The 27,847-nt window shown below is 38.3% G+C and overlaps 1 protein-coding gene across 1 annotated transcript in view; it reads left to right on the forward strand.

Annotated features, from left to right (window-relative positions):
* The first annotated feature begins 2,880 nt into the window (after positions 1 to 2,880).
* Positions 2,881 to 27,847, forward strand: part of EPHA7 (EPH receptor A7) — a 136,795-nt gene continuing 111,828 nt past the window's right edge. Inside the window, exon 1 of the mRNA XM_085318700.1 lies at positions 2,881 to 3,205. Within this exon, the coding sequence (XP_085174826.1) occupies positions 2,881 to 3,205 (325 nt within the window). The remainder of the gene's footprint in view (positions 3,206 to 27,847) is intronic.

The following is a 27,847-nucleotide window of genomic DNA, read 5'->3' on the forward strand; positions in this document are numbered from 1 at the left end:
TCCATCATTTGTTCCCACAGGATGACAATATGGGCTGATAGAGGATGCACATTGCCCTTTATAGATCTTTTGCTTGTACGCGGATGAGTATAGGCAAATCTTTCTCACAAGCACAAATTTAACCCCTACATGCACCCTTAAATCTGGCCCTGATTTTCGTCAGGGCTTCACACTGGGGTATATTTCATCATCTGCAAGTAATAACATTCGAGTTGAGATGTAGCACTGTTTGTCATTATCTTGTCCTGTTTCATTACTATCATTTCACCTGACTGGCCTAGATTTACTCGAGCCAAACGAAGTAAGGGCACAATCCTCTTAAGAGCTTGCTGGGAACACCCTAAGCTGCTGCCCATCAGTATCAGTACCCTGTAACAGGTACAGACCCTTGAGAAACTGGGCTCTTAATTAGATATTCCCTCATGACATTGTGTGATTATTTAATGTTCTGACAAGACACCTCAGCAATCTCACAGGCCCTGAATTAACTGTCCTAGAAGAGCTCTTTGCCAACTACAGTTCTGTGAAACCTTTGTCATGCTTGGCCATGGAAGCAAATCACATTTCATGGACCATATGAAATGATTCACCCGATGAATTGGCTGAATTATATAACATGAACGACTGGCCTGGCTGGAGCTGGCCAGTTTTMAGTAGCTTTGTCCCTTTCCCAAACCCCTGCCTGCGCCCTCCCCTCCACCCTTCCAGGTGCGCTTTCTGTTGTCCCACTTGCTGCCAGTGCTCGGCAGCAGCAGCAATCTTTGTGGCAATGTGGMATGATTCATTACAGAGCCTGTGTGAGTCACAGTAATGCTGCCAGAACAGTCCCTTATTATAAATTTCCCTTTCTTCTATCCAGCTCSTTTGATATTATAATGTTTTTTACTCACGTGTGAAGTTCCAACTCAAGCCTATCCATCCAGGGGCTGCTGAAGTTTTCTAATCAGGATAAAAAGTTAACAAAACCCCAATACAGTAAAAATTTCTGCCTTGCAGCTGATCCCATGTTACCAAACACATTAACAAAAGCTACAGTAAGTATGAAAAGGTGTAAATGAACAGAACAAATGAGGAATGAGCTAATATGTCACATAAATGTATGTCTGATCAATTTTATATCGTTTCCTATGTATAACAGGTTTAGGAATATTCACCTCAGGAAAAGGGCAGAGCATCAAATGTTTTCAATCAGATTTTACAACCCTGCCATCCTGAATACCACATACTGGTTTGAATGTATAAATTTATGACATTTACCAATCATATTCACTTCTCTTCCGCCTTGTAGAAACAGAAGCTGGATAAGGAGTATTTAGACAATCTCYCCTAACTTCTATGCTACCCAGATACCCACCTTAGTCCCAAAGACTGTAGTTAGTCCRAGTGCATCAGCTATAGACAACTGAAAGGGCTGCTGCAAGCAGAGAACAGGAGTGACAATGACTGTCACATGAGAGGTATTAAAACACACTCCAAAGGGTGAATTTTTAAGAGCAGCTTTATTGAACTCTAGACTTCTCCATCCCTGCTGGGCTGCAAGGCAGTTCTACATGCTTTCTGACTCCATTACACAGAAATCACAGCACTTGCATGCTCTCTGCTAAGGCTTATGGTTTTTATGCTTGCAACCATATGCCTCTTTTTGACAGGCATACTCAATTCCACTCATTTGTGATTACAGTTTCTATCAAGTCCAACTCTAAGCATTCACTGGCATGGAGTCCTCTCAGCTGCCTACCTCCTCAGCCAAGTGTCTGCTTTACCTGCTTACCTTTTTGGAAGGCTTTTTTCATGCTTCTATTGTTAACAAAATTTCCATTGACTACATTCGTTTTCATGAGCCTTCATGTCTCTTAAATTGTGTCTCATAAACATCATCAAATCTGCTTCCACAACGAGGAGGCTATACCTTCCGATAAATCATTCTACCAACTAGTTACAACTCCAGCAAAAACAGTTGAGTGCTTTATGCATTCTGGCAAGCATCTGCTTTGCCAGGAGTGGATTAAATAACACTAGCTCTATTATTCTAATAGTGCGGGAGATCATATAAAATATTTATATTGTGAACTGCAGGCAAAATGCCTGTTCTAAATTATGTTCCGGAAGCTCAGCACGATCTTATATTGATAGAAAAATACCTCAGTTTAAATAATTGGGCAATTTTAGTTATTCCTTATTCTACAAATCTCATGTCATTTTGCTGTTTTTCCCTCGGGAATGTGATCTATTTTAGTAAGTACTGCTTTCCATGTTCAAGGGTTTACTGTATACTAGTACAAACATCTCACACACATCATACTGAATCACAGGCTAGCGTAAAGGTAACTATAAAAAAATACAAATGCTGTCAGTGCAGATCAGTGTTCTGCCTGAGCTTCTTCCTTATTTTATAYGGGGCATCAGGCATTTGTTAGTACATAGCTATGAATAAATTTGCTTAGGACCCAATTTTCAGCCAAATTCCAAATTTGCAAGCCAAAAGTTTGCACATGCAGTTATTTGCAGAGGCTGTACGCACAAAATCTCATCAATGTCATAAGCTGGCACCGATCTGCATGTCCAAGAATAATGTTTATATAAACTGAATATCCTGAACATTTATATAAATTGAATACCCCGCAGCTGTATTCTTGATTTTATTGAGGTTATTCCAAATTACTGTGTGGGTATGCACAACTGTTTTAGGATCACAGTCCGTTCTCAYGGAAGTCACTTGTTTCAGAAGGCTCAAGTTCTAATTTAAAGGATATTATTCTAAAAACATCGCTAACGTTATGCTTTTTCCACATTTCACAGTTAGGCAACACAAGGTGGTTTGGATTAGATTCCGCAACCTGCTAAATGTGCTGTGTACTGCTTGTGCAGCCCCAGGACACTATGGCACGAGGAAAAACATCACAAGCCATTCGCTGCAGAATTCCCCCTGGCAGCAGCATTTTCAGTCAGCCTGAAGCCAGCAGGGATGGTTCACTGAATCTGTGCCAACTTTGCTGTTCACTTCAGCTGACCCTGCCCTCAGGTGGGCTCATCAGCGAGGAGAGGAAGTGGGAAGAGGGAAGCAGGCTGAGGGAAGGCAAAGTGGCACACTTCAGAGAGACCCCAGTGCCTGTCCCTTTGCCGGTAGAAGGCACTGAAAGCAATCCCACTGCAGATCCCCAGCATCCTTTTACATGCAATGGGCAGGAAAGCTCTTTAAAGGCAGGTGACTGACTTAACTGAAGTCAGTTCTCAGACCAATGTCCAAGGTAACAGCACTTTTAGCAGCCTTGGAAAATCTTCTCCGCACTCTGTCACACTTGGTTCTATCTACGCTTAGATTCCCTAACACGGACAGCCACGCGGTGCTGCCTGTCTGCGAGGTTCACCTTCACGTGTGAATGGCCATCCCTTGCCTTACTCCTTAGCCTTACTCCTAATAGGGATGGCAGCACAGGCAGGGTGATGGGAGGAAGGGAAGCTGGCAGGAAATGAAGAGCAGGTTTTCCTTGACTCTTGCCCTTGTTATTTCTACCTCAGCTCCAGCACTGCCACTCGGCAAGCGCACAGATGGGGGAACAATACCCATCCTTTCGGCTCAGAGACTGTGCGTTAAGCAGGACCTTTCTGATCCTTCTCCACTGCTGCTCCTACTTCGGGGTTTCTATAGGTAGCTCCACCGCAATGATGTCCTCCAAAAATCCCTGTTAATTTTTGTCCTCTCCTTGCTGAAGTCAGGTGCCCTAGGGCAGCTCCCACCCACGGCCCGTCAACCTTGTCTGCCCAGGCTGCAGCCTGGCCATGCCAGCCACTGAGATCCAGTGCACCCGGAGAAGCAGCGGGCCAGCCCCTTCATCCTCTTGGGGCTGGGTGAAGGGTGAAGATATCCCGTACTGTYAACTCCAGTAGAGTCTAAAGCACAAAGCATGTCCCACCCAAAATGAGAAGGATCTGCCCAGAAAAGGATCAATCATGTTATTATAGCCTATCCTCTGACTTTTTAAATTCCCTCTATTCAGCCAACATGTGCAAAATTTCAGACTGAAAAGTCAGCCTTGAATGTATATAAAATGCACACCTCTCCTTGGTGTTTAGATAGCGACCACRCAGAGACTCTGCTCACGCCTTCCCTGATTTCTTCTCTTCCCACTTTCTGAACCTGAMCCTCATGCTCCTGCACTTTCCCCAGTCCTTTTCTCCCTTTCCTTTCCCCAGTAGAGCAATAAAATATTGCTAGAAAAAGTGAATAATGAGCATCCATAACCCACTGAGCACCATATAGGTGCTCAAATATAGGTTTTCAAATGATTTTTCAAAAAAAAATTTATCAATGCTAGAGGATGGTAAAGCACTCAGTAAAATAGCTTCTTCTCTAGCTTACTACTTGAATGATACTTAAAAATCTTAAATGAAAAAGAATCACCTCTCCATTATTCACAATATGTAAAACGGTTTTTGGTTCCGTTTTTTGCAATTGCCATCAATTATATAAATACAGAAATTATTCAAAATATTTTGTTTATTGCTCAGTAAATACAGTCAATAATACACTGCTCAATGAATATATTTTCATTAAAGAAAACAACAGAATTATCCAAGTACCTAAAATGATTAATTTCAGATTGGTTCCATGCCTGGGACTCTAAAAGATCTTCCACAAATCTGTTTCTCCCCTATCTCCTTGGACAAGATCTCAGGAAGAACAGAAATCCCTCACTGCTGCTTGGGCAGCTACATCCCTTCAGTAAAGCAGAAGAACATCTCACATTATTGAGAGAACTCTTTCCAACCATCCTACAGAAAATCAAGYTGTCTAATTTTCACTTCTATTTTCATCTGTGATAGCACTTTCTTCACAGTGTAGACACAACTTTAGCATCAGATACACTCCTGATTGTGTCAGGGTACCTGCCCCTGACAGTAAGCAACCAACTATGGCTGTAATGCCAACAAGGTTGCAGTCTATGCAAGAACTGCATTTACATTAAAATTTAAAACAGACTCCACTTTATAGAATCTGGTCTCAGAGGGTCCAGCTCCACTTTTCCCACAACAGGATTGTACTCTGATGTGAAGTTAAGCTTTTTATATTTAAGCAGTCTTGCTGACATTTGTATGCTCTGCAGAGCAAGAAGACAGATAAGACTTCAAGCCAAGCCAAGCATTCAGTTACTTAGCAGCATGCCCTAAGGTGACAAGGAGGGTTGAGTTTTTGTACCCTTTATCTCTGAAACCTGGCCAAGAAATACAAAGAAACAAATACAGACCAACCATTTGAATAAGAACTGTCATGTAAGACACAAAGAGGAAAGTCTGTTGTACTTTGAATTTCCTTGCCCTAAGATCTTTGGTGACAACACATTGTCAGCGTGTAGGATTCTATTGATGTACCCTTCTTCCCCCTGGCAAAATAAGAACGAGGTTCTCCAGTGCTGATTTTAATATTAAAACATGTTCAGAGAGAGTCTTTTTCAGGTTCTTACTTGACTTTATGGCTTGTCACAGCTGACATGATTCTTAATCAGAGCTCCTTTAAAAACACACTGAATAGATAATAATATCTAGAAAACTAGGACATTAAAACTTTGATTCACATAGCACATCTCTCCAGTGTTATCATACATTATGCATAGCTGTACTATATTTTGAAGGAAACTGCTGTGATGTGTTCTCAGTGGAAGACACGCACATGACCACATAGTCTACAGCAGGTCAGAAATCAGGATTCTGACCTGTGGAAGATGTTCAGATAATTAGTTAAAATCATAATAAAGGARTATTTTACCCCAAACCAGAAGTATTTTGGACTGATAATGAAACATGTGGATTTTGCATTACCATGGAGATATTTCATGGGAGTTATAATTTAGGTGCCTCAACAGCCCAGTGATAAGGATATTTAGCTTTTCTAAAACTTCTATGTGCCATCTGAAGACTATGTTACCAGAAATATTCTGGCTCCAGTTTGTACAGAAGCAAGCCTCACAGTAGCCTACTTCTATCATGTTAGTTTTGTTTTTTAAAGCAATGGTAATTTTTGACAAATTGGTACTGATTCTGATCTCTTTAACGGTTAGGTAGAGACATTTTCATCCTTATCATTTACTTGACAATGCTAGCATTATCTCCCCCCCCCCCCTTCAATGACACGATCGACTTTAAAGATTCATAAATTCATTACTACAGTACATATCAAGGTTAAAAGGCAGAATTCCCTTATCAGTATGAAGGACTTGTACAGTTTGTGACAATCATAGATGAAATTACCCTTTTGTCTTTCAATAAGAAGAAATATCCTGCAGTGGCAAATGTTCATAGTGGACTGTTTCATCTTGGCAATCATCTGAAAAGCATCTAATTTAATTAAAGCTTTAGGGCAAAGTGATCTCTCCTTTAACAATTAAATATTTATGTTAACACACATATAACTTAATTGGTATAGCACATCAAAGGATATTTGATTGTACACTGTGTAAGAACTGAAAAAAAACCCTAGTGCAGGTTTAAATGTCCTTTCTATATTAAATACTATAAGAAATAATTAAATACTATAAGAAACATACCAATAAGCAAGAATTAAGACAATTGAGATTTTAAAGATCACTAGCTCTGTTCTACTGTTACGCTAACTGCTAGCAATATAAACTTTATGACAAGTCACTGGAAATGCTGTGTTCCCAGAAGCCACGTTAACAAATGCTGAAATTGAGAGAAAACATAGGAGCAGAGATTACAGAAATCCTACACTCAACAGTGGGTCTATGTATTCTTGGTCATTAATCACTGCTGAACACTTGATTCCAGACCTATGTAAGCTGTAAGTGGCATAATATGTCAACATGAACCATGTAACGAAACAGTATCTACAGCCTACATCACTTCTACAAAGATGAAAAGAATGTATCACGTTTTATTCAATTATCTGGCAGAGAGAGACAGAATTTAAATACGTGAAAGCCACACTAATTGGAAACATCATTTTCAGGCTTTTTTCTGCCTTTTTCCCACGGAATTAGAACATATCTGTGAAGGGAAGGAGGTGAGAATTTGTCTGACTTGTTGCTAAAATTAACTTAAATGTGCAGTTACAGGCCATCTCTACAGCTAACAAGCACTTACTGACACTGTTTTATACAGTAAGAAGATGAGTTCTGTACTAACAAGTAGCTCAATGGGAACATTCAAGCAGCTTCACAGGGGAAAGAAATCAGAATTAATCTCTTACATACTACTTTCTAAGGTCTTAAGGGTTTTACTGTTAAAGCTCCATTTTTATTTCTCTATCAAAGTTCAGTAAAGAAAACCAAAAATTAACAGGTTTAGACATTCAGTACCAATTCAAGGGACTAGCTCTGACACAGATGTGCATGATTACTCTGTTACACAGCCATTTGGAAGCACAGAAGCTGTTTACTGTAGCTGCAAATATTAGCAAATAAAGCCTGTTTAAGCTATAGTTTGAACACTTCAAGCTGGTACAAACAGGGACATCTACCCAGGCTCTTTCTATTGCCGCTGCCTTTGTGGCTTTAACTCAGGTCAGCTCTTTCCAGAAACACTTGTGGCAACAGAAGGGAGAATACAGGCAAGGGAATAAAGCAGTAGGGAGGGAGGAGGACAGGACCACTTCCTTCTGTGACAGTACCAGTGTAAAGTGTTTGATCTCATCTCTACCACGTTTCCTGGCAAAGTAAAAGACAGAGCAGGTGGGAGAGGATTAACCAACCCTAAACCAGGAGGGCTCTCCACTCCACATCCCAGAACTAGCTACAGAATACTTACACCAAAGCTGGACTTTTATGATTTGCTAGTGAAAGAAAAAAATACAATAAATTGCCAGAAGATCTAACATCAAAAATTGCAGAGCTGAAACCCTCTCGATAGGAAAACATACCAAAGAATGAGCAACAAATATCTAGCAAACAAAGTCATACTTRGGAAAAGACATGGGAATTAAAAAAATGAAGTGTTGCTCAGTGTAAACACAAAAGAGAAACACAGGAATTCAATTTACTGAAGAAGTAAAACATAAAGTGATGTAAGCATTAGTAATTATTTCTGTTTCCAGTCACAAATTGTGCAGAAATACAGTCTGTGAACTCTTCAAAGCATTTTTTTTTCAATTACGTCAGTATCTGGTCTTTACCTCAAAATTCAGTGAGTTTGGAAATGCAAGCTGCATATATTTATCCTGATTGTGCTATGTTTATAAGCACTTATAAAAGCGCATGCACTTGTGAATCTCTCCAATACAGTTCATCTGGCTATTTGCAATAAACTTTCTTACCATGATTTGCCTCAAAACAGAGAGCATGCTATTCATCACTTTACTACAGTTAGGTATTACAGGTAACAAAGAAACCAAACAGGTAATACAGGTAACAAAAAAAAAAAAAAAAAAAAAAAAAGGATGCAGGAAGGGGGAAAGAGAGATGAAAGAAAGACATCATCATGAGTCCTGTACAATCGCAGTTTTAGGTTGTGCTGTGCTTTATGCAATAAACAGCTCATTTCAAGAAATATATCCATTGCAGTATTTTCAAAAATCATTTCAGCTACCTTCGCACATACTTTTTTATAGTATATCTTTTATTTTATGGCTGAATGGTGATTGGGTTTCCTTTTCTATTGCTTTTATGACTGAGGTAAACATCCGTTTTGATCACAGGTAGTTTGAAAATGGTTSCTTTTTTCCCCTCTCCCGTAGTAGAAAATATTTGCCTTTTTACCCATGTATACACACATACATGCAAAATAAAACTGTGGCCATAGCTATCATTAGAAAATTGAAATAATTTAATTTATACTTCCATGCTATGTCGTGACAGAAAGGTAGTTTTGGTGGCTAATGCTGCCAGTCACTTTTGTAGATTGGACTACCAGGTTGGGTTCCTTTTTTCCCATTTTTGTCACTTCCTCTGGATCCGTCATTTTCTGCGTGAAAATATAGTTGGGGAGATTATTTCCTGATATTCACTACAAAACCCGTTGTACTGTTAAAAATCAGTYTCAGTGCCCATTTTTCCTTTTTGTCAGCTTGATGAACTTTTGTTGTTTACGTATCATCCTTAGTTCTCAGAGCCTTGCCAGTCCCTACTAGAAAACACGAGGCATGGGTATTAATAAGAGTGTTTAATCCATGCTCCTTTGCTTCTGGCTTTGAATCTATGCTGGGCATAGCAAAAGCTGTTATAATTCTGTTGATTGCACCCCAGCGGGAGAGCAGTCCTCTGGCTGGCTATACTGCCTTTAAGGGTGTCTTTGCACGATCGTTCTGGCACAGAGCGCATGTAATGCAGCCCAGAATCTGGGAAAATATATAAATTATGATAGGAGGCTGAGTGTTTCCATGGTGTATGCAGAAAGACAGGATTTGCTGTATTGGATCAAACAAGTGGCTCGTCAAGTCTATTGCTCTTTTGCCAGTAATGGTCAGTAGCAGATGTTTTTAAAATAAAAGGACATGAAAACTCCACTTCTTTTTTTTCTTCAACATTCTATACAGTTCTGCTCTATTTTTTTCTATATTCTGCTTTTCCATTTTTTCCAGTAAAAATGTCTCTGATTTTTTTCTTTGTGTGTAGTAGACATACTCTCATCCTATTAAGCTCATTATGTATCTTTGTGATTTTTATGAAGTTTGTGGACTCAAATTTAAATAAGCTAGATATTGCACAGACTTTCCCTTTATTTACAATTAAAATCTTAGTATTTATAAAATGAGTACTTTGAACTTGACTGAAAATGCTCTTGAGGATCTGACATAGAAGTATACAGAGTAGCAACACTAATTTATGTGTGTTTAGAGATTTTTTTTTAATATGTGTGTGATTTGTGAACTATGCCTAGGACAAACAGACTGGGATTTTATTGTAGCAACGTTACCGCAGCTTCTCTCTCTGCATTTATAAACGCTTTGAGGAATCAAAGGGTTAAACCCTCCAGGCAAACAGCATATCACTCTCCTTAAAATGCCATTGGGAAACTGAGATAAATGGAGAAGCATTTTCTGTGTTGACATGATGTTCGCCTGTCCGATTGCATCCTTCCCAACAGACAGCAGAGGAGCAATTACAAAAAAAGACATCTGTGCCAAGGCTTGGCTAGCCAGGGAGGGCAAGCTCTTGTGTTTAAGAGGTATAGAATCCAATCGATGAAAATGTCTGGACCTGTTAGCACCAATAAAGCTGAAGGCCACTGGGAAGCTCGGAGAGGGTCTTTTGTTGCCGAGATAGAAAAGAGGCCGAAGCTGTGACACTTAGGGAGGAATAGGGTCAGCTAGTACCATCATCCATCTTCCTCAATGGCAGCTTTCTGTCAGTTTTTAACCCTGCTCAGCGGAGGAGCTAAACCTCTATTGTTGGCACCAGCCAATTCTCAGCCAAGTGTAAATGAAGTTAATATTCACTGACCTTATGCATAGCCAATGAAGGCCCTTGATGTCATCCTGGAAATAATGTTATCTGACACTTCAAAAAGCAGATGTTGGCAGGTTGTTTGTGGTTTTTTTGCTGAGCCAGGATGCAAAGACGCATTGTTTAGCCACCTCACATTTAAACTGATTTCCATAATAACCACAAATAGGCCTCTTTGACCTTAAATTGACATAGTTATGGTTTTAGTTTGCATATCATTATACACAGCTCACAAAGCCTGGCTAACCTGCACTAAATGATCTGGGAGAAGTAGCTCAGTTCACTTGGGTAAGAAGTATATGGGTCAGTGAGCAAATTTTATTTATGCTGATAAAAGAGTRAGTAATTAAAATACTTTAAATAGTTCAAAAGCATGTATATTTTTAGAACACAATGAAAAACAGCATTTATTTTACAACATGTCTTCATGAAAAAAAATGTATCATGTATAAAAATTCTCACTTTCAGGGGTATGTTTTTTATTTTGAAAGGCGTATTGGAAACAATGGTTAAAGTTTTCTTTTGTCTCCAATAGTATGTTGTCATGGTCAAACTTTATTATTCTAATATTGGTTTAATTACAGAAAGTTAAACAATTTCTATAGATTCTACTTTGCCAGAAGTTTATCTAAGACAGAAGTGTACTGATGATAACTGCATATTTAGATTGTGCTTTTCCGCCAAATGGATTCCCAAACCTTTCATAGACTTTGGCAAACAGAATGCGTCTGCACTCCCCCTGTGTAAAAGCCAATGTCAAACATATTTTGCAACTCGGGGGTGACACACTATGGCTCTCTTTACAGTGCAATGATGTTTCTGAGCAGCCAGTGGTTCTCTTTTGCAGCAGCACATAAGCTTGTACTGTGCGTGAAAGATGAAAAGTACCTTGACTGTTGTTTTMTTGTAAATTAGCTATATTTCTGTTGCAAGTGGGCTTACCTCATGAGAGATGGGCATAACGGCTTATTGTAGTAAAGTACAGATTCAGGACAAGTCATCATTATTAATCAAATTTGTTGCTAACTACAGCTGAAAAACTTTGCACAGCCGCATTTTTCCCACTGTGAATAGAAAGCAGCAGAAGATAACAGAAACCTTTGCATTATGCCCCGGTGTGGGTTTTAAAAATTAATTTGAACGATGATTATAGTATAGYTAGCACCTTTCAAGCTGTGTAATCCATACTAGTCCTTTTGAAGAGGAGCTCAAAGTGCTCTGTGTGTGTGTGTGTCTACGTATGTCAGAGAATGCGTTAAGTGGTTGGACTGAGAACGCCTCGTCACCAGTGTTGCTCGGAAGGCAATTATCTGACAAGCTGGAAAAGATGAGAAATACCAGAACAGATCTGCATTTAATTGAAATCRCTCAGATCTGATCTTAAGATAAACAGTGCTAGGATTTTTGGAAACTATTTTATTGATTGTGTTCTCCCCATCAGTTGTGTTTATTTGTACCAGTTAAAGATGTGAACATGTTTCCTGTAGTAACAGATTTACTTAGACAACAGCTCATCAGCTAGAGATTTCTCTGTGTGCATTTTGCTTGATATTAACTCACATCAGATGGGATTTGAAAAGATGTTTCTGGATCAAATTTTAAGAATCARTGATTAATTTTGTTTGAAGTACAGGCCTGTATTTCATTAACTTCTGGTTATTTGTATGCTGGCTTGGACATATGAAAGCTCAGCCATGTAACTCAAATGATTAAAAGGCTACTTTATTTTGTGAACCAACTGTAATGGGGTGTCTGATAGGACCAATTTGTCCAGACAGATTAACTCAGATTTTTTTTTTCACAAATCCTATAGTCAGCCAATTCTACAATCATTCTCAAATTATGTGAAGTTGTAAGAAAATTTCTGAAATATAGCCAGTGACTGAATAGTGCAAAAAGAGCAATGAGCCATAGAGYGCAGAAAGCAATGGAGCACCTTACCGGGCTTTTAACAAGTCTTAAAACTGCTAAGCAAGCAAGTTAATATGTTTAAGGCTTTACAATGACCCATTTCTTCTATAAACTATAATGGGTAATAATGAGATTCCGGGTCACATTTTGATTTTACTACACTGCTGTAAATCCATTGATTTCTGGCTTAGKTTTGATAGCCTATCCTTTTGTCAGACTTTATTCTCTGAAAGAGGTAGAATGTGAAAACAGACAAACAAACAAACTGACCCATTTCTATCCTCCCTTTCAACAGAAATGGATACAGAAATATAGAAGTTTATTTCATATTTCTGAAACAAGACTGTTGTGAAAGGAAAATTTGCCTCTGTGAATTAAACCATGAGCAGATTGATTCATTTCATCTTGTCAGTATTGAATATTGCTTCTGTTTTAGTTGAAAGTTTGCAAAATACTAGCTTTCCACAGGCGTTCAGCTGAAGAGGTGATCCAAAAATAATGTAAATTGAAAGTGTTTGGTTTAATATACTTTCCTGTTTGTGTTTTCCTTTTTTTTTCTTGAAAAAAGGAAAGAAAGAAAGAAAGAAAGAAACCCGATTCTTTGTACTAAATGTCAGTGGAAGATTCATTAGGCCAATAGTGACACAGCTCACCGTGAACGGTGGGTGTGTGGGAGACGGCTGGTTTTGTCTTTGTTGTTGTCAGAGGGGAGGAATAAGCCCGGCAGTACCAACAGCTGGTTTGTTGGTGACATTGTTGCTGTGTCCAGCTGCTCTTGTAGAGGAATCCTGGCAAAGACTGGCAATAGCATGGTTCTTTTTTTTTTTTTTTTTTTTTCCCTTTTTTGGAGCTATTTTGATTGCACTCCCAATTAATCTAATTTGTAAGGGGTAAGGACTTCAGTAGCAGATTTTGGCCACTTCTGTTGTTTAGAATAATAGATAATTTTCACCTCTGGACTCTGGGTCTCTGCAGAAATAGTCTGTATGGATCGGAGTTCATTCTGTATTGCATTGTCAGCATAGCTGTGATTTTCTTGTGCAGTTACATCAGTGGGGGAGAGAAGAATGGAATTAGGTATGAAAAATTGCTTTGTTCTCTGGAGTTTCCAGAAAAGATTTTTGAAGCTGTACTGTGAAATCTTTAGCACATCTGCAGATGATTTATACTAATAAAGAATAGCCAGTGGATTTGTGTTTGAAAAAATAATATTGGAGGGAAAAAGCACAAAAAAATCAATTGAATGAAGAGACAATATTTAATACTGACTCATCTTCCTTAATCAGTAGAAAAAGTGAATTATGTGACTAATAAATAATCACCTCAAAGGGAACAGTTAAACCTAGTACCATTTTGCTGGTCAGATCAGCATACTGTAAATAACCTACCAGTAATGAAGTATGTGATTTTACAACACACAAAATTTGCCATATGGGGAAAATGTCTCAATTAAATGTACTACTTTTCTCTTTTAGATACTGATGAGGTTCTCCATGTGGTCTTTTTCTTTTTTTTTTTCACTTTTCCTCACCCTCTCTCTCTCTCTCTCCCTCTCTTTCTCCGTCTCTCTCTCCCTCTTCCCTCTTCCCTCTTCCCTCTTCCCTCTTCCCTCTTCCCTCTTCCCTCTTCCCTCTTCCCTCTTCCCTTTCCCTTTCCCTTTCCCTTTCCTTTTCCCTTTCCCTTTCCCTTTCCCTTTCCCTTTCCCTTTCCCTTTCCCTTTCCCTTTTCCTTTTTCTCAATAATATAATTCACTACACAAAGCCTTGAACTGCTTAAAGCACCTGCTCTTAAACTGAAGCCTAGAGTTATAACCCTGAAGAGAGGAGAACAGTGTATGTTGATGAGGAGGTACCTTGGATAAACAGAGAGATTCAGCCTACGGGCAGCATTTTTGGCAGGGAYTAAGCTTGGGGATGGAGATGGGGATGGAGATTTCTGAACACATCTCTGTCCTCTCTCACTTCCCCTGCTGCTTCTCCCTTTCATTCCTTGCGGCTCCCTGACTTCCTTCATTTGGATCTTCTCCCTCTTTCTACTGGTGGGGCCTGAGGTGGGCCCAGAGCATCGCCAGCTGCCTATGGGGTCTGGGGAACACCTTGTCGAACATTAGCTTGGAAACAGCAAGTTATGAGTCTGACTTTGATTTTCTAGCATAAAAGCTCTTGGTGCAGAAATAATCGATGTTTCAAAATTACAAATCTACAGCAGATATGTATACAGAYGAATATTAGTTTAGAACAAGAGTTTTCATCACTATGATAGACGTATCATTAATGGTTTGCTTAATATAGTGAAGTAGTATGTGAATACTGTTCAAATAGCCAGTGTCTCCCCCAGTGTATAATGTGTGTTGGRAAGCTGCTGCCATCACGAGTGGCACATGAGCATGCAGGTATCTTTCGTTTGCACAAGTAGTTCTTTACAGAGGGWTTTGCCTTTGTTTCACATGGTCAATAATGCAAATGCATAAGAATGAAAGGCCTGACCTTGTCCCCTTGAAGTGACTGCAAGGTTTTCTTTATCTTTCATAATAGCTAAGGTCTATCTAAGGTCTCTTGCCTGTTTTATATATGTGTGTTTGTGTGTGTGTGTGTGTGTGTGTGTGTGTATATATATATATACATATATATATATATATTCATACCAAATTTCAAAGTACTTTCACATATAGATTTAATCTGGTTAAATTAAATTTCAATGGTACATGTGCAAATACATTTCATTATTAAAATAAAAAGGCTCACATTTAAGTGTGACYGTATGCTTATTTAGAAAAGAGGAAAAGAGGAAAATAAGGCCCTTTCCTCCTCTTCACTGTTGCATGAGAAGACAGTCTCAGGGCTGGAGCACCTGCCCTATGAGGAACGGCTGCGAGAGCTGGGCCTCTTCAGCCTGGGGAAGAGAAGACTGAGGGGGGATCTTATCAGTGTGTACAAGTACCTGAAGGGAGGGTGTCAAGGGGACGGGGACAAACTCTTTTCAGTTGTCCCATGTGACAGGACAAGAGGCAATGGGCAGAAATTGAAGCACAGGCAATTCGGCCTGACCGTGAGGGGGAATTTCTTCCTTGTGAGAGTGACGGAGGTTGTGGAATCTCCTTCTCTGAAGAGATTCAAATCCCACCTGGATGCAACCCCATCTAACGTGCTCTAAGTGACCCTGCTTGGGGAGGGTGGGTTGGACTAGACGATCTCCAGAGGTCCCTTCCAACCTTACTGATTCTGTGATTCTATGATCCTATGAAGGGACATCAGTGTAGGACACAACCATCAGAGCTGTGCTGCTTCCCTTTCCTCTCAAATGGAGAAGGTTGAGTCCTATACAACCCATAAAAAAGGCTTGGCCGTGGTTTTCTCCGTACAGTARGAGAAGCAGGAACTGTATAATGTCAGTTTAGGAAAAAAAAATGAATACATTTATGATCTGAACTATATTTGTGATTGAGCTATGTACTTCCCATTAAGCAGGTTGAAATGCCTCTTTTCTCTCTTTCCCCATCCGTGAGCACCTGCAAAAGTGGAAATTAAAAGATCAGTTTATTGTAAGAAAATAAATGTTCCAAGTCTGGGAATTTGCATTTATTTTTTTTTTAACTTCCTAACTTTTAGGCAGGCTTGCACGCTAGTGACAAAATTGCTTACCAAGCTATAATAGTAATTCTAATAATAATAATTTCTAATAACTTGTACCTATATAAAACCATCAAAGGCAAAAGTACCACAAAGTATCGGTGAAGGTGGYGCTGAGAAAAGTATTGCGTGGGTTTAATGTGGTACATAACTTAAACTGCAGAAATGTTGTTACCACTGATGAGGGATGAGAAGAGGAAAAGCCTGCCCAGAGGTGCAGGTTAAGTTTGTGTGACTGATGATTAGCCAAAAYATCCCATTTCTTGCAAACTGAGAGTATTTGCTGCAAAAATTACCAAGGAGACCATAAGCATGGACTGCTTTCTCGTATGACTATTTCTAGAGGCCCTTTTGCAGTGAAATCATGCTACAGTCTGTATACGTAAAATACCCTCAATGGCTGGGCGAAAGAGGACATTCAGCACATRAGATCTGGCTCTTTTACAGCTCCTTGTACAGAGCACATCAGGGAGCACGAGACTCGCATTCCAGCATGTGTGTAATTGGAGTCTCCCTGCGGACAACATTTAGGTTAAGAGCAAGGAAATATCCTTCTACACTGAGCAGCAGAAGGTTTCTACTCAGGGCACACCTGTTTCTTCATGCTCAAGAGTGCAAGATAAAACAGGAATTGTTGGTGGAGAACAAGCATGTCAAGGGGAATCTAGGTTTAAAAGTGATTGAAACTGAGCAGGAACARGTCTTACTCGGTTTTCATGGATTTAATCAGGAACAACTGCATGTGGAGATCGCAGTGATCCTCAGCTTGCAAATCAGATGTTTAGCTAYGAGTTGCCATGTCTGGGCTTTTTACTGCTGCTAAATAGGAATAAATTGTTGGATATGCAATAGCAATCTCATTATTTCAGAACTGCGTTCCACTGCATTTTCCACCTCGTATGCCATTTTTTACTTCCACTTACATCACACACTGTGCTCTCAGTATACAGCCCTAGAAGTTTACAGTCTTGCTGCTGCTGCTGCTGCTGCTGTTTTATGTTATGACATCTAACCTTCTTGGAATTATCAACTCGTGCCCTGCTGTATTAACAAAAATGCTCTATACTGGTGATATTCCATCATTCACTGAATTCCTATGACACACTGGGGAGAAATAGAGAGGAACTACTGGGTAACTTTTAATTTTATGCTAAAAATGAAGTGTAAGACTTCCTCAGGAAAGTTATGCTAGATAATAAAAGAAGTCTGAATTTGACTCATTCTGCAAATCATCCCTTCTCTAGTCCTGCAGTCTTATCACAAACTTTATATCTATTTGCTTCTGTACAATACCAACTCCTGTAGAAATATATTTCATTTTTCTTTTCTTGATGTGTAAGAAACATTTTTTTTACTTTTTTTTCATAAGCTGTCAAACTCTTCTGATGTTTGACAAATACTATGTAGTTAAGAGCACTAGAAGAAGGTAGTAAGTGGTAAAAGACAATCAAAAAAGGAAAAGGAAAGTTGTCATATTTTAAGATCTCCAGTGCAAGTAAGAATAGTTCAACTTCTATTTTTGTGCAACCATTAGGCAGAGAGTTTTAAATTTAAGGTTTTTTGTTGAGATGTGTTTTTCAGATGTGGATTATTCGTTTGGGGCTGTGTGAATATCAAAAGAATCTGCCAGCACTGGAAGAGGACAGTTRTGTGTTATACAAAGTATTGTTTAAGACAGAATCAGTCTTTCTAGTTGTAAAGTTATCACCTATAGCACATTTCAGTCCTGAAGGGGATCATTTGGATGGAGGAAAAACATTGTGTTTTATTAATAAAAGAACAAACGTTATTATCTTTGTGCATGTCATTGCTACTGCACAGAGGCATCCCTTTTAAAGTCATTAAAAACTCATTGATATATTTATTGTCACMACAATGCACTAATAACGTTCAAGGCCATTAGTATCTGGATGTTGTGCATTTGCAATAGGTTGCAGTGCTAGGTCAGCACGCATGCTACTGTTCTGTGATAAGTGAGCAATWTTAACATATCAGGGCAGAAACAGATTAAACATATTTATAGTGTCAGCTTGCTTTCTTACATTTCAGCTTCTTTTCTTCCTCTGTTGTTAAAGTTCTGAGGTAGGTACTAATTAGTGTATCATGGGCCTCATGCTTTTGTATTACTATTTTCAGTTTCRGATAATGATTTTACCATGATTTGACAAGTTTACAAAATGAACCGATATACTAAAAGATAGTCCTCTAACATTATAAAAAGTCACATGCTCCTGCTTGCTGCTTCAGTAAGCACACAGAGTTAGTATAATCTCTCAGCACCTTGCCAGAAGTTCAGAAYAAAACAAAATTATTTGCAATTCAAGGGCAAACAAATTATTTTCTGCCTGCATGTAGAGTGATCCCTGCTAATTTGATTGTTGAGAAAAGTAATAACTTCCTAAAATCGTAAACTTTGAATGGAAAACATAACTTTCTACGAAATATTCCAATGTGTGTATGTTTCTGTGCTCTCTCCCTCCTCCCCCCCCCAGTTTATTTACATGGAATAGGTTCATCTATGTTTTCATGAAAACTAGTGCCAAATCTCCTACTGAATGTATTTATCAAATGTTGCATAAATACTGGATGTCACGTTCTGTTCAGCTATTCCTGCTGGGTTTCTTTTTGCTGGCTGAAGTTAAAAGGTGAAATTTTGGCCTTGCTGCGGTGAGTGGTATGAACCTTAGTTAGCCTAATCGGACTAGAAGTTGACCCAAAGTATTCTGCTGATTATCTCATATTCATTTCCGTGACAGCTGACTGCAACGTCAGAAAGCACAATTATTTCAGGTACAACAGCAAGAGGAGATGAATTTCTAAGCAACTTAGATGACGAATCGTTTTTAACTTTTCCTGTAAAAAAAAGGAAAGTAAAAAAAAAGGAGTCGTGGATAGTAACGGATAGGTTTTTCATAACTTGCAATAAAACAGAATCTGTATTTTTATTGGATAGCAGCCAAAATAAATTTAGCTTTATCAATCTTGATTGCATGATTTTTAGCATAATTACACAGCCTCTTTGCTGTACTAAATTTTGATATGGACAATGTACAAGATGCTGACCAAAATAGAGTCAAAATTTCTTTTTCCTTCTCCCTTCCAAAAATGTTGTACACTGTCACTGGAGAAGTGAACTTAATCAGACGTGACTTGACTTCACATCTGTGCAGGAGGTTATCTCTTGTTAAGGGTGGATTTGTGAATGAAACCTTTGTCTTTGGCTTCCTTGTAATCCTGCAGTACAGTTGAGCCTGTTAATCAGTTGGAATAATGTGCTGATTTTCTAAAGATGAAAAAGAATTTTAACCCCTTTCCTGTTTTTAAGTTCTCAGCGTTGCGCTTCCTTAAATTTCACAGTACCTGTCTGGTTTTAGCAGCTCTGATTTCAGTCTATCACCTTCCCTGGCTAAATGTAAAAAATGATATGCTCTTGTCCTTGAAGGAGAATATTCAAGAAATGCAACCCCAGTGAGAGTGCTGTTTTGTAACAGCAGGGATTCTTTTTTCCTGTCATTTTCTTAATTCGGTCTCTGTTTTAAATCTTTATCAGCACCTGTCCTTTTAAGGAAACAGATTAAAATGTCTGAGAGTAAATGGAGGATTGATTTGGTGTGAACATATAGCTTCTGTGCTTTTACAATGCATGCAATTRCGAATACGAATACCACATGCTTTAATGTTCTTACTTACTCTAAGATCAAACTGCGTCGCCTGCCTGCTTTTGCCCATGCCAATTTTAGTTCTCCTTGCACCACATTGAGAATAAATTAAATATATATTTGAGAAGACATTATATTGTTTTTATAAAAGTGAGAATGTAAGGCAGTTGTATGAAATGCTGACGCATTCAGTCCATACTGAGGGGGGTTATATGTTAGGAAACTATTGATGTATACAATCAGTAAATACTAAAGCTACTTGATTTAATAAAATAACAATATTCTGAAATGTTGCAGAATATATTGCTGTAGCTAAAATATATTGATAACTGTCTGACTAGGTTAGAGATAAAAGCAGTAGACATGCATTTTATCTGTTTGCTCTCATTTAATTTCATCATAGTGAGTCACATAGGCATCAAGATTTATATGYGTCTGATAAGTAGTTGGGATAGAGAGTGCTAATGATGGTTGTAGTGCTTTCTAGAATTCTATTTCTTCTGACTTTGGTTGACATTGTGACTCTAAATACTGCAGACTCTGTAAATTAGAAAGTGCAAGAGAGAGGAGGGGAGAACCTGCCTCAGAATTCAGACCGTATTCATCAATATTTAGTCATTCGTAGGTTGATTTTTTTTCTGTGTGGCTGGACAGGCAGAATGCGTAGTGCTCCTCAGGGAAAATTTCTCAGATAGGAGTGTGCATTTATCAGGAGAGATTAAGGGAAAGTGAGACATAMAACATTATTTTTTTTTAGTAGGTATAAGGAACGTCTAGCATTTACCCATCAATTCAAAGAAAATCCTTTTCATCAGTGATCAGTGCAGAATGGACAGAATTGGCCGAGTCTTATTGATTCACATGGGACAACTCTCTCTAGCACAATCTGTTTATGCTGATGGCCCGAGCCCCGACATGACAGATGCTGGGGAAGCTGCTGTCTCTACTGACATTGTTGTTGACACCACTGCAAATTCTTAAAGGAAAGTTGCAATGACTCTTGCTCATGTTGGAAGGAAGAAAAAAGAAGAAAACAAAGYAGTCTTTTAAAACCTAATCCTATGGGGTCTCTCTTGCCATCATGTGGTTTTGGAAAGTCCTGACTGTCGGTGCTACAGGTGGAAGGTTTTCAGCTCTTTAAATGACTGTGGTGTTGATTAGTAGAAACAAGGAGAATTCAAAATATTACAAAATGTTTACACATCTTTTGCTATCTTCATTTACGTGAGTTAGGTCTGCTGCTATTGTAATGGTGATTCTAGGAGGAGCTTCTTCTCCAAGATGTGAATAAAGGCAGGAGTGGCAATGCTGCTGCCAGAAACAGGAGAAAAACATGGAAACAGAATGCTATGGGAAATTTCCACAGCTCTTGATAACTATAAAAGAACAAGTATAGTACAACAAACCAATAAGATCCTCTTGTCTTTCAACCTTTTTACCCCCCTCTCCTGAAATCCACTAAAAGAAAAGGATGCAGGAATAAAGTGTTTATTTTTAATGTTCCTGTCTGTTGCCTATACACTGTGGTTGACAAGGAGGGTCTTTACTACTCTATAATTTCAGTTTTGCCTCAGTGGAGCTGTAGAGAAGAGAGTCAGCTGTTTCATTCTTTCAGATGGTTAGAAAGTATTCTTTATCCTAGTGATATTTTCCTTTGAATATTATGAATTCTTCTAAAGCTGCACTTTTTTCTTCTTCTCCTCCTTCCCCCCCCCCCCGCCACTGGAGGCTGTTATTGCTGTTTATTGCATTAATGCCTACAGAATTCAACCAGATCCAAGGAGAGGAGTCAGCTGCTTCTGACGTGCGACTGTATATACACTGAAAAGGAATGTATCCCTATTTGCTCCTGTTCATTATTTAAACAGAAAAGACTGAGAAAGCAAGAGAAKGAAGTGAGCTGTCTATGGCTACAAAGCTGTTAAGCACCCATGCAGGGAAGGAATTCCAAATACAAATTTWAACCCAGTACCATATCTAGTAAGCAATGCGACTTCTAATAATTTTATTCTACTAAGCAAACTGCTTTGCCTACAAAACTGGCCAAATACCTAGTGTAGTTAGCAAAGCAGCAGAATGAAATCTCAAAATAGAGTATAGTAAATCAGGTGTGGGTTTGGTCCATTTCCCTTTCTACCTCTACATAGGAAAGACCATAGATCATAAAAACAATTTATTCAGGTTGAGACTGTACCTCATCATGGCTAAAGTAAGTCAAAACAAAATAAAATAGTGTCCACCTTTCCACAGCTCTTTTTGAAATCTATTTCCAGCTTCATGATTATCTTTGAAAAGAAAGAGGTAAAAAAAATGGGCTTTAGGCTTATGGACACTTGAAGAATTTACTTTGAAAGAAAGATCATTTTTTTGAGTTTTGTTCACATTTAAATGCATGAGCCTTTTGTCACAACTAGCTGCAACAAAGTGTGAAAAAGAGGACCAGTCTTCTCTTTCTAGATACTTTCATGATATATATGACCTAAGTGTGTTGTATGTGTATCGATGGTTACTCATCTGCCTCAGAGTAAGGGCCTGTTGTGAAGACAAACCCAGTGAAGAAATATGTTGCCTTCCCTAATGAAAGAATAGTCATTTAAAATTGTCAGACAAGTTCACTGGACTAAGTGCCAGGAAGTCAGTGTGAAGAAGACAAGGCAGTAAGATGCTAGAAAGCTTGTAGGATCCRATCTCTCATTCTGGGAAGAACAGTATACAGATTCTCTGATATAAAAATGAGAAGATAGGATGAATTATCRTGATGATAATCAGTTATTGTGATCATCACCTTTCAAGAAATAGATACTTCAGTGCAGATTCTACTCAGATTGTAGTTCTTTAAAAATGTCAAATATTTTTCTGTAGATAACTGGAGAATAAAGAAAACGACTGCAGATTAAATCTGGTTTTGGTATAAAGAGAGAGTTAAGTAGATAATGCAGATGTATGAGATGCCTAATGATGTGTTATTCTTTTATATAGAAAAATGTTTTTTTCCATCCCACTGAAGTATTTGAGTATGGGTACATCCTTAACAAAGTAAATCTAAAAACCCACAGAATTAAGATAACTGGCTGGAAATTTGAGAACTACAAGCAGTGTAAATTTGTATGGCCTGTTTGACCTTCAAGAGAACATCAGTGCAATCAATCTTCTAAGTTTAACAGAACTGATATAAAACTTGAGCAGGAGACATAAATTCTTCTACATGAGCAAGGAGCTGCATGCAAATGGACAACGTACTGGTCAAATCCTTAGCTGAACAATATAGATTGAGATAACATTAAAAGTTAATCCCTTCCTTGAGTTTTGTGTTATTGGATTTGATTTATCAGCAAAATAATCAGATCTTCTTCCATTCAGAATCTAAGATTTTYCTCTGTCTCCTATTCTCTTTTCTTTTCATTTTCTCATCTGAACGTGATACTTYACTTTTTTATGTTGGTAGCAGCTACCCATCTGCCAGCATGACTTGGAATTCATTGGTTTGATCTTATGAGGGTTTTTGTCTGTTTGTGTGTGTTTATTTTAATCAGGGCAGWACACAAGAACTTTATAATTCTTTGCAAAACCTTTAGGTCTGCCAACCTGTTGCATAGTGTTACAAAGAGAAAAGGAATAGTTTATTTTCATATGTCAGTGAGCATAAATACAAATGCTATGAGCTTAAGTGCTGCCAGGGACAATTTATACTAAGTTTTAGGACATTTGCTATAAGATCAAGACTATAAGAAAGACTGTGGACTTTGCTGCCAAAAGATGTTGTAGAAACATCATCTTGGGAAAGGTCAAGAAACTATATTTCTAAATAGTACAGCAGTAGTCCTTAATTCTGTAARCTAGCTATGGCTGAAGGAAAAATTTACCACAGTGTCCCTGTAGATAAAAAGCAGAGACTGTAAGTGTATTTAGTATTAAAAAAAAAAAAAAAAAAAAAAAAAAAAAAACACTACAACATCTGCAGCATTACTTGTTTTCACATTAAGTTCAATTTCTTTCTTTTTTCTCTTGCTCTTATTTTCAGACCTTGATGAAGCTTTTTTTTCTTGATTGCTAATTCACAATACAGTGGAAATCTAATACTAAATAAGAGCTATTGGGAACCTCATGCACTAGTGACAAAATGTATGCACAGAGGAAAAAGGAGATATATTAATTTAGCTGCAGCCAGAGTTCCTTACTGGGAGGATGAAAAAGTGTGCATGCAGTAATGATATATACTTGGGCTCAGTCTTGCAAATGGATATGATGAAGTCAGTCCATGTGACAGTGRTATCAGGTGTGTAGGTCTGTGTAGTCAAGTCCTCCCTCCACGTTTCTGGAAGATTCCAGGGAATTTTGCATTACTTGTACTGTTTTTTAAATTATTGTGCTCTGGCCAACATTTTGTTTTCTCARAATTATCAATGGTTATCAAATATGTTAAAAGCTGCAGGTCAAATGTAGAGTTTGGGCCACCTATAGACCTTGCAGACAAGGACAGCAAAAGGGCACAAAAGTACTTTATGAATTCAACAGGGGAACTAATGGCTGGAAAAAGGGGCTAGCACCCYTTTCAGTGAAGCAAGTGGAATGTTAATTAGGGGTTCCTAGATCCCAAAGAAGTGTCCATAGTTAATGCTTATTATGGCTTCCTAAATGTAACTGCAAAGGATCCAATATATGGCTTTTGCACCTGATATTTCAGTAATGTCATATGTTAGTTTGTTCCAAAGTTTGAAGAAAGATGATATATGGAAAGGCAAATAGAGGTTTCTTTTTTYCCCCCCATCCATTCTTTTAAAAATCATCTGTACTCGAAAAAGTCTTTAATAACTGAACTTTCTGGGTTCACTTACAACAAAGAATGTTTACTTGTTCTTGGCTTCACCCAATCTGCTTGTTATTCCTAGCATTCATTTTTGGAGACATAACAGTGTATTATATAACAAAATTTAAATATTAATATGATTGAGATGTACATGTGTACACATGCGCACAGATAGACACACTCACATTTTTCTTTAGAATTAAGATTCCTCAAATGTCTGTTTTATCTATTCTACTGTTTCAATGCAGTACAGAAAATTACCAGCTAACATTTGGATTCCAAATTAATTTTCGTCTTCCACATAAATGTCATAATAACCTAATACAGTCATAAACGGCTTAACTTCACCACTATTTCACTTTGAATTTAGATAACTAGTTGCAGTAAACCAGTTCTCCACTCTTAGGCTCAAAYGTACCAACCTCAACTTGGAATTACATTCCCTGTAGGTATACACTACTGGTTTCAGTTCAGTTATGGAGGCTTCGTGCTATARAAGGGTCAACCCTGTATGCATGCATCTATTTGGTACTTAAAAGAGGCAGACTTGGTAGAGCTGTGGATAATCTGCTGTTCCCATTTCTCATCCCTACGCAAGTATTATAATATACTAGATAAGCAGCTGCTTGCATAAGAAAACATGAGATATTTCATGAGGATCTGCATTTGGGTGCCATTTGAGGATTACTGGTGATTCTTCTGATTGAGTGCTAAACATACGTTGGCATATGTTTATACGCTAGAACAAGTAACTGAGAGCAGGATTTATTTTGAAGCTTTTAACTGGAGAACTATTCCACTAATGGTCTGCAMGGGGCTGGGATTAATTTCCTAAATGTGGTTGGTTGTTGCTTTTTTGAGGTGGCATATAGTATCCAAGACATCTACATGGGTCTGGCAGATGTAACATGGGAGTTATAAACTCTTGTGGACCATTTGCTAGGAATCCATCAGAATTTTCTTTCTCAGATTGGGCTAGGCAATTTTTAGGCAGCTCAGAATTGACCCCTGAGTTTCCACAGACTCCRAGGAGAATTTAGGCACTTGTTATACCTGTAGACACTCACATATAGACACCAAAATGTAAGTGTTGTAATCTTAGAAGAAATCCCATGCTGAATAYTTAGTCCATGGCTGATAGTCAGCTAGGCTGTGGAGATCAAGGTATTAATTTGGGTTTCCCATGCTCTAAAAACAGTTGTGCTCTGTATCACATTGATGCAACTCCTGTTGAAGTTTCCCACCCAGCCTCCTTTCTTACCAGTCTTTTTCTTTTATATAGTTTTCCTATCACACTGAGAGGAGACCCATCTGAGATCGGTAGGTCTGTTGGATTAGTGTGACAAGGAGCTGAGTTGAGAAGTGGAAAGTGACAGTGTGTAGTAGAAATTCACATAATTAGAGAAATTAGAAAAGTTGTGAAAGAAAGACAGGAGCTGAGCCCCGAGTCAGAACTGTATACCTGTCTTGTTTCCTGTTACTCAGCCCCATTCCTTGACTCCTAGTAGAKCTCTCTCTACTTTGTGAATTTTTTCCGTCTTTATTTTTCTTATAAAATTATTTTTTATTAAAGTGTAATTGTATTCATGTCCTTATCTTAAAAAAAAAAAAAAAAAAGTTTAACCCAGAAGATTGAAAGAATACGGACAGTGGTACTACAGGACCAGTCTGCTTTTGCGTGCTGTAGCAGAACTAAAGAGAGAAATGGTAGAGCCCAGGGAGAGATCAGGGAATACTTTCTATCTGTGGCTACACCTCCCGTCTCTTCAGCCTTCATCATGACTTTCATACCTTCTTGAGATATGTTTTATTTCTTCCTTGGCAATCCTTTCATTTGAGAAAGAATGAATGAATGGGTTTTGAATACAGCTGCGTAATTGAAAGCCTCAACTTCCATTCTAAGTGGAAAACTGAATTCTGCCATGGACTGTGAGGGCACTTCCTTAGCATTAGAGTATTTCTTCTGTAAGATGCATACATGTTATGAGAGACAAACTGGGCCTCAGTTACTGAACTTAGTTTACATTTGCTTTTTMTCAAATCTCCTTTTCCCCCCTTCCTGTGAAGCACCTGTTCCTTTTTTATTTATTTTTTCCTGATTTCTTTATCTCTTTGTGACTAGAACAACCTGTTTCCATCACTGTTTCTCTCTTGGTATCTTTCACTTTTTCAAAGAACTGTGCAAACTCTGGAGCACCAAGAAACCAACTTTGGTGAATTCTTCATTCTAACAAGATGCGCAGAGCTGTTTGAAGAATTGTGCACACAGAGAAAGATCTTATGAGCTTTATGAGATTGTTCACTCTTCAGACCCTGAGTCAGGTCTATGTGCTTTTTTTAGATAAAGTATGCACTGACTTATCAGTCAAAATCAACAATTAAAGCTTCTCCAAATTAAGAATTCAGATTTTTCTCTCATAATGATCTCACTAGCAAGGAACGTGGCACAATAGGAAAGAATCTGTAGAGCAGAATAGTTAATGCTGAGGACTTGATGTCCACACAAAATGAATTTTTGAGAGTTTTATCTGAGGTAGCTCTAGTCTGGTCCAATGGTAGCTAGTGTGCCTTAGGTTCTCTCTTGAAGCACATCCTGTTGATTTAYTCTAAAASGAATCCAGTTCATGTGCTCTGAAATTACTCTATGATGTCAACCAAAGGGTGGTAGGTGGGGATGGCCAGGAAATCATTTCAAAAATTCATTTCAGATAAAAGTGTTAATGTGGAAGCACCTATGTTATTTTAGTATTCTTCTTATTCCTGATCAGTTTTTAACAGTTGAAAGCCAAAAATCAAATATATATATAATCCCAAAACACAAATAAGAACTTCAGATTTCCAAACCCATGAAGATTTGTACACGCCTTGCATTATCAGTATTCTTGAAGATAGTATATGTGTCTGCACTGCAGCCTCTGTTGTGATACACCTATAGCCATGTAGCCAGTGATGCCAGTGCATAGCCATTGTAAAGACAAGTTTTTGAAGCTCTAATGTTTACTCAGCATCTCAAGCTTTTGAAAAGCATACTGAACTCTTTACCACGGTAACATTACTGTCAGCAATACCCAGCTTCAGTGTTGGCATAGCTATGTCCATGCAAGCTACAGCTATCAAAGGAACTGAGTGAAGAAATGTCCTATGTGTGCTTTCTTACAACAAGTAAAACAGCTTTAACRTTCAGAATGTCACCTGAATCAACTCTGGTAGTTTTAGAATGTGTTTGGACAAATTTGTGAAAGAAAAATTTGTCAAGGGGCGTTAAGCAAAGAAACGGAAATGACTGATCACTTAGGCTTTTGGATGCTGATCCCTTCTGCCTTTGCGCTATTCCTTTGTGCCTTTTTGTAGGCATCAGACCTTGATCATGATCAAAACAAAGTGCTGATATAGGTGAACCTTTTATCTTGCTCATTAGCTTTGTCTTTATTTYGTGATTCAAGATGT

This window comes from Rhea americana, unplaced genomic scaffold (assembly GCF_003343005.1).
Source record: "Rhea americana isolate MKP2758 unplaced genomic scaffold, rheAme1 scaffold_55, whole genome shotgun sequence".
In the NCBI taxonomy this organism is placed as follows: Eukaryota; Metazoa; Chordata; class Aves; order Rheiformes; family Rheidae; genus Rhea; species Rhea americana.